The sequence below is a fragment of the Brachyistius frenatus genome, unplaced genomic scaffold, assembly GCF_029030835.1.
Source record: "Brachyistius frenatus isolate BFR_SWC_R1_liver_20210118 unplaced genomic scaffold, ASM2903083v1 Contig_188, whole genome shotgun sequence".
Taxonomy (NCBI): domain Eukaryota; kingdom Metazoa; phylum Chordata; class Actinopteri; family Embiotocidae; genus Brachyistius; species Brachyistius frenatus.
The window spans coordinates 73,181-82,630 of NW_027210787.1; the positions used below are offsets into that span (position 1 = coordinate 73,181).

Consider the following 9,450-nt stretch of genomic DNA (forward strand, 5'->3'; position numbering starts at 1 on the left):
GCTCAAAGTCTTCATCGAGATCTGCAATGGGGATGTGCTGCCAGCGCCCTCTGGTGGTGACTCTCCGCCTGCACAATCCCCTGAAGGACGATAGAGCCAGAATGAATGCTTTCATGGTGTTAATATCTTAAAATAGAACCAAACTGATCAGCATGCTAATACATACAGAAGGATACGTCTGGATTTTACATGTTCATGGCCTGTTTGCGTGTGCTACTGCATTATATTTAATTAAATCTGCTGTAATGTGAAAAAGAAAGAAAGACAGGACAAACAGACAGAGCATCAGTCTTCTGTTAGAAGTACAGACAAGTTTCTGACCATGAAGACAGATAACGTGTCAGCAGAGAATAGGAAACAGGAAGCACTGATGCAGGAAGTAGAAAGGGGTTATGGGACATGTAGCCTAAATGGGCTGAAGTTATGCTGATGTGGTTTCATTATTTTACCGTTGGTACGACTGTTTTACACGTTGAAAAAGGGATCAGCCTCGTATTGCAAAAGCAACCATTTGTAATGTCAAACAATAATGTGTCCTTACTTTCAGTTCTTCAGTGCACTGAAAGCACATTATGCTCTGTAAATAATTATCAACTATAACTACTCATTATCCACCAGAAATACTTCGGTGGCCGGTGTGTTCATCCAAGAGCTAATAGTACCTTTTCAATATTAAGTGCAATTTTACTTTTTTCACTTTTTAAGATCATGAAAATTTCGGTGTACATTTCAATTTCTCTTTTACTATACTTATTATTACAACATTTATCTTGTTTTTATTGGTATTCTTTTATGCACTGGTGATGGAATTTATTTATATTTTAAATAATATTTTTTATTGTCATAGTCAATATTAAAACAATGCGAGCACTACTGCCGGGCTCACAACTCAGTTGATGAGCTTTACGCTGTGAGATTTACTGATAGCAGAATATATAACAAATGTTAAGTGAGTCTCACCATTATTAATGGAAATAATGTATGTAGAACTTATAAAACTCACTCTTTCTTCAAGGCAAAAGGCAGCTGGATGTTTTATTTTTTTAAAGCTTTGCTCTCTGCCCTATATAGGAGATGAAAAGATACATGATCCACTGCAGTTCAATACAACAAAAGAAAAGCAGCTTCAGGGATAAAAGATGACCTCACTTTTAAGAGTGGTTTCAATCAGCTGCCTATTGTAGATAGTGTAAATAAACCTACTGGATATTATTTTGTTAAAAGCCTGTTAAAACCCCTCAGGAGCCCAATTCTAAGACTTTGAATTAGTAAACACTGAATTAGTTTTCTAATTATAATGTTATAATGTTTTAGAAGTGTATGCAGGCTGTGTAAATGTTCTGTATGTAGCCTGTTGTAAGCATGAGATGACGTGGGAGTAGATTCAGCCTACTTCAACAATACATATCATACTACCAATTTACACAATATTACAGGCTACTAAATAACCTACATAAAATACAGAGGGATATAGACGACCTGGTAGAGACAGCAGAAGTAAGCTGAGTTTCAAATTTTCCGGTCTGCTTAGTTGTGTGTGAAGAGAATATGAACATGCACATACTGTAAATGGACTTCTTAATTAATTAATTAATCAAGTGTATCTGATATGATGTGGTTTGGGTTTTTTTTAAAGGAAGAAGGTCCCGGGGTTTGTTGCTGTCTGCCAGTTTGTTTTGTACCCACAATGTTACTGGTTTTTACTGCTCTATTTTAATTAGGTTTTTCTAGAAGGTGCCAACAAACTGGCAGGAAAGTGTTCCCTTGCACTTGATAAGAAATCTGTAAAGGGAGCTCAATTAAATCAGAAAGTGTAAAACGAGCACACGTCATTTTATAATTGGAGTTTATTGAAAGTGCTGATTGTGCAGGCTAACTTAATCAAGTTTAATGCGGCAGAATATGACTTTCGACCCGCTTGTCAACTCTTCTCTTTGATATGAATGAGCTCTTTGAATTTCGGCAGGAATTTGTTTTTGGGGACATTTTGAAAGGGCGTTACTTCCTGCCACGTAACGGCGCATGCGCACCACTGGGCTATTCATTTGGCGACGTGTACCCGGTGTGGAAGCGCTCAGGTGTCTCACCTCTGTTGGCCGTCGAGCTGCCGCGAAATAACCTCAAAAAGCCTTAAAAGAGCGACACCATGGGAGGTTCGCAGAGCGTGGAGATACCGGGAGGAGGCTCCGAGGGCTACCACGTCCTCCGGGTGAGTTTCTTTGAAGCTCACGCAGCCTGCTGTTAGCTGTTAGCTTAGCATCCGGAGGAGTCCCGGCTCCGTGTTTTGACGCGAGGCCGAGGAGGACGGCTGTGGCCTCCGTCCGGGTAACACGGAGTCCTGCGTCCTCCCAGTCCTGAATTATCAGGTGACATCGAGCTTCTTCAGGAGCCGAGGTTGTTGCTGACCTGGACGACAGTCCGGCTGAAGGGACCGCGGGCGGGCCGGGTCTGTCCCGACAGAGCAGGGGAGGATCTCATAACCTGTTTGTCCGCATGCACAGTTGATAATCCTCGTGAAGTTATTTGTGTACATCCTGACTTCGATCAAGATCTCCAGGTAGAACAAGTACTCGGGTACATTTCTGCATTCAAAACCTTCCTTCAGTTCAAGTATGTCGGTAATTATCAGCCAAATGTACTTGAATAACCAAAAGTAAACGTTCACGCTGCATTAAACGCCGCGATGTGCATTTTCATACCGTCGTTATTTAAGGTTTTGCTTGTTTTAACTGCTTTATGTCATGTTTGCTTTGTTTTATCTGCAATAATTCATCAGGTTGTATAAGATCTTTTTCAAGATCACATCCTTTCTGTTCTGTAAGAACCACGTATCTAAAAAATAAATAAATCAACAAGTTCAGAGAAACGATGTAAAACGTGTTCCTCGACCCATAAAGGAACATCTAATTCGACACGATATCAGACCAATTCAAAGTCACCGTATTTTTAGATGCATAATTTTTACTGACAGAAAGGATATTTTATAAATAACGAGCAACTGAAGCTGTCAGACATTTAGGAGAATAAAAAAAAAATACAATAATTGCCTCAGATTTATGGAGCAGAAGTGTAAAGTTGCATGAAATGGAAATACTCAAGTTTAATACAAATATCTCAAATTTGTACTTCAGTCCTCGGCTACGTCCCGTCACCGCCCGAGTCACATCTGACTGATCTGTTTTTGCTGCAAGAGTCGCTCCCTCGAAAGCCGCTGAAGGCTTCGGCTCAGTTTGCGTTTTGAGTTTGACGAAATGCCGAAAGCGTCACAGTCCAGCGTCACAGTCCAGCAGCTCAGATCGTCTCTCGTCTTCACGCAGGTTCAGGAGAACTCGCCCGGACACCGAGCGGGACTGGAGCCTTTCTTCGACTTCATCGTCTCCATCAATAACACCAGGCTGGTAAGAAAAGGCGGAAGCGTGTCTAATCAGACCGACTGTGATCCACAAGGAAGACGCTGTATGTCATGGCTGCCCCGTCTTCGTCTCGTTCCTCCTGCAGAACAAGGACAACGACACCTTGAAGGACTTGCTCAAAGCCAGTGTGGAGAAACCCGTCAAGATGCTGGTGTACTCCTCAAAGACTCTGGAGCTGCGGGAGTCCACGGTCACACCCAGCAACCTGTGGGGGGGGCAGGGCTTGCTCGGCGTCTCCATTCGCTTCTGCAGCTTTGAGGGAGCCAATGAGAACGTTTGGCACGTGCTGGTAAGTAGCCGCAACGGCCCGTCTGGATCGCATTGACTCGGTTTATGTGCTACAGCAGCGGTCTGTCTCCTCTCTGGAACAGGAAGTGGAGCCTAATTCCCCGGCAGCTCTCGCCGGCTTGCGGCCGCACACGGACTACATCATTGGAGCCGACACCGTTATGAATGAGGTTGGTTTTCAGCACTTTAACTTTCGGCCACAGTCACTCATACCCGCACTCTCCACCTGACGATGATTACTGTGACTCCGTCTCCTTCTTTGGTCCACCTCGACCTCTGCAGTCCGAGGACCTGTTCTCTCTGATAGAGAGCCACGAGGGGAAAGGCCTGAAGCTGTACGTGTACAACACAGACACTGACAACTGCAGAGAGGTGGTCATTACACCGAACACCGCCTGGGGAGGAGAGGGCAGGTAACACACACACACACACACACACACACACACACACACACACCTTAACACACTCGCATCCTGTTAGACTGACAGGTAGCGTGAGAAGCAAACATTTAAGAGTTGGTTTACTTTCAAATAAATATGTCTCATGATTTTCACTTGACAACGTCTCAAATTGGCCTCATTTAAACTTTCGGTTTTGTTTTGCTTTAGAGGATCAGTAGCGAGTGACAGGTACATCCTGCGGATATTGTTTTCAGTCAGCGTGGAAGCTGTGGTAATGGTCGCTGAAAGCCGTTCATGTTTTGATCAATGGCTGCAGAAATAAGCTGATGTGAGAGTTCCATAAGTTTCCATACATCAGCCTGCAGCTGAGTCGTCCACGCTGCAGTGAATAGCAGCATTAAATAACACGGGGAGAAGAAGAACACGCTGCTCTCAGCGGTCCGGAGCTTCGCAGGTAAAGAGATCCCGGTGCGAACACGGGGAAACATGCAAAGACGACTATTCGATGAAAAATCGACTCGTTCAGAGCGAATTTCGAATAGCAGTTTGGGTTAAAATGCCCATCCCTTAGACATCATTTCTAAATTGCAATGATTCTGCCGCATTTTTGTTCAGGACATCAGCTGCATCAAAACAAGCTCCCTCAACCACCAACAAGGTGGTTTACGTCACATGACGCAGAGCAGCACAAACCAGCAGTGAGGAAAATAAAGAAGACCAGAGACTGAGACCTGGATTGTTTTTAATCCAAAGTTTCCAAAGTTGATGTCCTGTATCTGGCACCATCATGTTTTATAAGTTTATATTTAGATATTGAAAAAAAAATTGTGAGAAAAAAAAAAAAAAAATCAAGATCTTCATTTTATCCAGAATCGTGCAGCCGTATGTGCAACGGGTTGAAACACTTCCGGTTTGTCGGTTGGACTCTGAACATTATTTCTCCCCTCTTCCAGCCTGGGCTGTGGGATCGGCTACGGATACCTCCACAGGATCCCCACCCGGCCTTTTGAGGAGGGCAAGAAGATCAGTTTCCCTGGAAACTCCCCCAGCGAGCCCGTCAGTCCACTGAAGGATGGATTCACCGAGGTCAGACTCACACTGCGTGTTCTCCAAACTCGTATCGCGTTACTCTGCCGCTGTTTACTGCCGCTAGATGTGAATGTACGTGCTGAAAAGCAGCAGTACCCGTGTGTTAGGATTTCTAGAGCTTTAAAATGTTACTCGTCATCACGGAGAGCTGCGGTCTGTGGTGCTTCATCACTCTCGACTTCAGCCACAACTTCTCCATCAGTGTGCCGTGAGTGTGGCAGTGAAAAGCTTCAACTTTGTATCTTGTCTTTTTTTTGTGCGAGTCCATCACACGCTCTCCTCGTTGTGTCTGCAGCCGAGCAGCAGAGACAGACAGAGACAGAGACAGACAGAGACAGAGAGCGATGCTTTTCATTCGACTTAATCGCCCGTTTGGATGAATGTGACCTTATGGGTTTGATGGCGGCGTCTTTCTCTCCGCCTCCCTCATGTTCTCTCTTTAACTCCTTCAGGTGCAGCTCTCAGCAGTGACCCCTCCTCCCGCTGTCCCGTCTGGCCTTGAAGCCTCGCTGTCCGGCCTGTCAATCAGCGCAGCCCCGCCCACCATGCCCAGTGAGCTGCAGACAGGTATTCATTCATAAATATGAGATTGGTGCACCGGAATATGTGTGACTGGAGAAACTCTGTCGTGCTCATATCTTACCTGTAACGTTGTCCTCCCTCCCCTCCAGGGTTGCCCACAGTGCCCCTGCTCCCCTCCTCCACCAACCCCTCCCTGACCCCCCTCACTCCACTGAATCCCGCCGCCACCAGCTTCAACCCGGCCGCCACGCTACCAGGTAAACATTCACAGCTCAGCCAATCAGCTTCCAGCACTGCACAGCTGGAAAAGGCCGGGGGGGGGGGCAGCAGAGGCCCTACAGCTGTTTGTCTGTTCACACCCTTCCAGACAGTAAGAGAGAGGTCTGCCTTAACCTCATTAGCCAATAGCAGGTCTCCGTGTACACGGTACACACTTCTGTATTTATGTCAAATGTTCCCACACGTGTACAAAACCAGTTTGTTCCCATCAACGACTTCACACTTCTCTCCTCTCTGGAGCTACATTCCCAAAGTGGCTTCACGACAACAAACCGGTACACTTTATGGAGATTCATGTAAACTGTCATTTAAAAAAAAAAAAAGATTGAGTACGGTGTGTGTTTGTGTATTTCCAGGTCTGATGCCCCTCCCAGCTGGCTTACCTCCACTCCCCAACCTCCCCACCCTCCCCAACCTCCCCAACCTCCCCAACCTCCCCAACCTCAACCTGCCGCTGCCAGACCTCAGTGCCATGTCACTAGCAGCCACCAGCAGCTTACCGCCACCTTTAGGAACGACGGGTGAGCACGCACACTCCCCTTCTGCACCACCTGCACACATCAGACATGTTTCCATGGTCCGTACACGTGGCTGACAACGTGCAGGTCCGGTTGAACGTGAGGGGGTTTGAGATGAACAGGATCACGAAGAAACGGCAGCTTTCTGCATATTGTTGTTGTTTTTTTTTACTTTCTTTCAGTCTTTGCTGCTTTTTATCTTGTGAAACACTGAATAGTTTGAGGAGTTTGAGGCCGAACGAGGGCGAAAAAGTCTTTTGGTTTTAGAGGCTACAACTTTTAGACGTGAGCAACCAATGACCTCGCACTGTGCAGTCGAGTCGACTTAGTTTGACTTCTGATACTTTTTCTCGTCTTGGTCCCCATCAGTCTGCATTCAGATGAAGAACTGTATAAATCCATAGACTGCCTGCTGGACAGCACACGCCACGCGAGTACACGAGTAGCGTCGGTGTTTGTAACGGACACCGTCAAAGGAACAGTTTGACATTTTGGGACACACCGAAGGGTTACGACTTTCTTCCCGAGAGTCAGATGAGATGATCGGCACTTCTCTCATCTGTTCATTTAACGCGAGGGGAGCTCCGGCAAAACGAACTGGAATCATTTTTGGTAATTAGACGTTGTTTTATATCGGTGTTCCTTTAAAGCCTTTAACTCACCTGAAGGCATCGCTTCAGGCTCTGGGCGACTACGGACGGTTAGCCGTCCGTCTCGGGAAGCCGCCGCCGCGATGATTCCGTCTTTTGACCCGTTTTAAAGAAGTGCGCGTCGTCTCCCGTTCACCTCGGACCTGTCCCTTGTGTAGATGACGCTGACGGGAGGACGTGCCCGAATGAAATTGTCCCGCGTTCATTTAGTTGTGGGGGTGTGCTGGATGTTTGGACGTGCGTCGTTTGCGGTGGCCTGCGCTGCCTGGAGAAGACAACAGCTTGTATCTCATTAGGAAGTGAATCTAATTACTACAAGCAACTATTCAGTACTTAACATGGAACATCTAGTTTGGTTAAACGGTACAAAAAAAAGTTCTTATGCTGAGCAGCTGTTGACTGTCGTCGTGTAATCACCGCGGAGACGCAACACAAAAAAGGCCAATAAGCATATTTCTCAACTACTTGTTTAAGAATGAGAGTAATTCACAAGTTGTGACTTTTATTTCTGAGTAACTCTTGTTGTTTTCTTTGTGTGTTTGTGTGACTCCCATCAGTCCCACCTCTGGCTCCACTTCCACCCCTGAACCTCCCCGGTCTGCCCCCGCTGCCCGCCATGCTGCCCTCCCAGCTGCCTTCCCTCCTCTCTCAGGGCGTGGGGCCCCTCCTGCCCACCTCCATCCCCGCCCCCCTGGCCTCCGTTACAGTCACGGCGGCGCCTGCGACCGACCCGGCGGCCGCCGCCGCCCGAACAGAAGCCGTCTCAGCCAGCACCACGGTATCACCGACCCCGACGGAAACAACGCTACCGTCGTCGTAACGCGGGGAAGAAGACTCCACCTGCCATTAAAACTAAATCACACCCAGTTTCTCTCTTTCTCCCATCTGTCTTTCTGTGTTTTTCTATTTATTTGGCCAAGAGGGACAGATGCACCAATCCAGACACGGGTCGGAGGTCAGCATGCGGAGGTTCTGGGTGAGCGAGCTGGTGTGCAGCGATGAAGGACGGAGGACGGCTGCAGACCGGTTCGACCGTTGTTTGTGTTGTCATGACGCCGAGGAACTGGTAGCACTGCAGCTTGCCTTGGCGACTGTCTGAGGAAGACGAGGTCTGCTCTTCGGTTTGTAGTTTGCTTCGCACTCCTGCAGTTACAAGGCAAAGAACTCTCTTAGGATTTTTTTCCCTTCTGATCTGGCACACTTGTTTTTTTGTTTGTTTTGTTTTTTAATAAACGGTGTATGTTAATGGGGCTGGGCGATAAACTGGATTTACTGTGTTTACCTACTTAATGAATCCCACATAGTTAAAGTGAGGGTGGCTGTAATCAATTAGTCCAGAAGTTCATACGGGAAGAAATCTGGACACACGGGGAAAGAGAAGTGATCCACTGCTGTAATAAAAAGTAAACATGACTCTCATCACGGTTTTAGATTTTTGTTTCATCGTCCAGCTCCAACGTCATTAGTTAATAAAACCCCCCCGACCAGTAGATTAATTTGATTAACATGTATTAATTTCTGTTGAAATCGCTGTACGAGTGTCTCCACCCAATGAATGAATCTGCATTATTTTGCACCACCTTTGTGTTTTGAAATGATTTAGTCCCCTTTGTACCGCGTGTACCCACATATAACCAGAACGCTATAATCCACACGTCCACCACAAAGAGCCCGCAGGTCATGCCGGGGGGAGACGGAGGTTTACATGTACATGAGCTACTGAGCAGTGTGTGTGTGTGTGTGTGTGTGTGTGTGTGTGTGTGTGGGTGCAAGGTGATTAGAAACACAGCAGATCTCCTGGCGTGGCCCAAGTGAAACGGTCGTCAGAGTTGCAGTTCAGCCACAAGGTGTCACTGTAACCAAACTTTCTGAAAACATACAGGACGCACAGTGCGAGCAATAAAGCCAAATGAATTTCACTAAATGTCTCGTGTGTCTTTATGAACAGTCGACAGTGTTGGTTGCTACACTTTTAAATGCACCTTTACCGCCTCGATGCACCGTTAGACACTAAAAAAAAGATGGTGACTAAAAAAAAAAAACGAGTGGCGTGAGAGCTCGGTGAAATTTGTAGATTTGTTTACAGAAAGCCAAACAGGTTGAGCATTTGTGCTGAGCAGCAGATGGAAACAACAGATGGTAAAAAAAAAAAAAAAAAAAATATTTGCACTTTGTGGCTGAAACAGAAGAAAAGCAGCATCAGTTGAGTCATGATTGAATCAGCCAGCTACAACAGGTGAAATATACTGAGGGGAAATATCTTGTCAGCAGCAGGTAAACAAACAGGATG

At 46.3% G+C, this 9,450-nt stretch overlaps 1 protein-coding gene across 1 annotated transcript; it reads left to right on the top strand.

Moving 5' to 3' along the window:
* Nucleotides 1–2,039: 2,039 nt before the first annotated feature.
* On the top strand, nucleotides 2,040–8,635 carry LOC138632566 (Golgi reassembly-stacking protein 2-like). Its single transcript, XM_069718225.1, has 10 exons — nucleotides 2,040–2,209; nucleotides 3,318–3,398; nucleotides 3,499–3,702; nucleotides 3,785–3,871; nucleotides 3,984–4,114; nucleotides 5,056–5,188; nucleotides 5,644–5,758; nucleotides 5,863–5,970; nucleotides 6,349–6,513; nucleotides 7,718–8,635. Exons 1-10 carry the CDS (start codon nucleotides 2,147–2,149, stop codon nucleotides 7,978–7,980), a joined length of 1,350 nt encoding a protein of 449 aa, XP_069574326.1. The 5' UTR covers nucleotides 2,040–2,146; the 3' UTR covers nucleotides 7,981–8,635.
* The last annotated feature ends 815 nt before the right edge of the window (nucleotides 8,636–9,450 follow it).

Bases quoted from the DNA above. Each gene is read 5' to 3' on its own strand.
- LOC138632566 (XM_069718225.1), top strand. From the start codon at position 2,147: ATGGGAGGTTCGCAGAGCGTGGAGATACCGGGAGGAGGCTCCGAGGGC. The intron at 3,703-3,784 runs GTAAGTAGCCGC...TCTCTGGAACAG, and splicing joins AGAACGTTTGGCACGTGCTG to GAAGTGGAGCCTAATTCCCC. The intron at 5,971-6,348 runs GTAAACATTCAC...GTGTATTTCCAG, and splicing joins CCCGGCCGCCACGCTACCAG to GTCTGATGCCCCTCCCAGCT.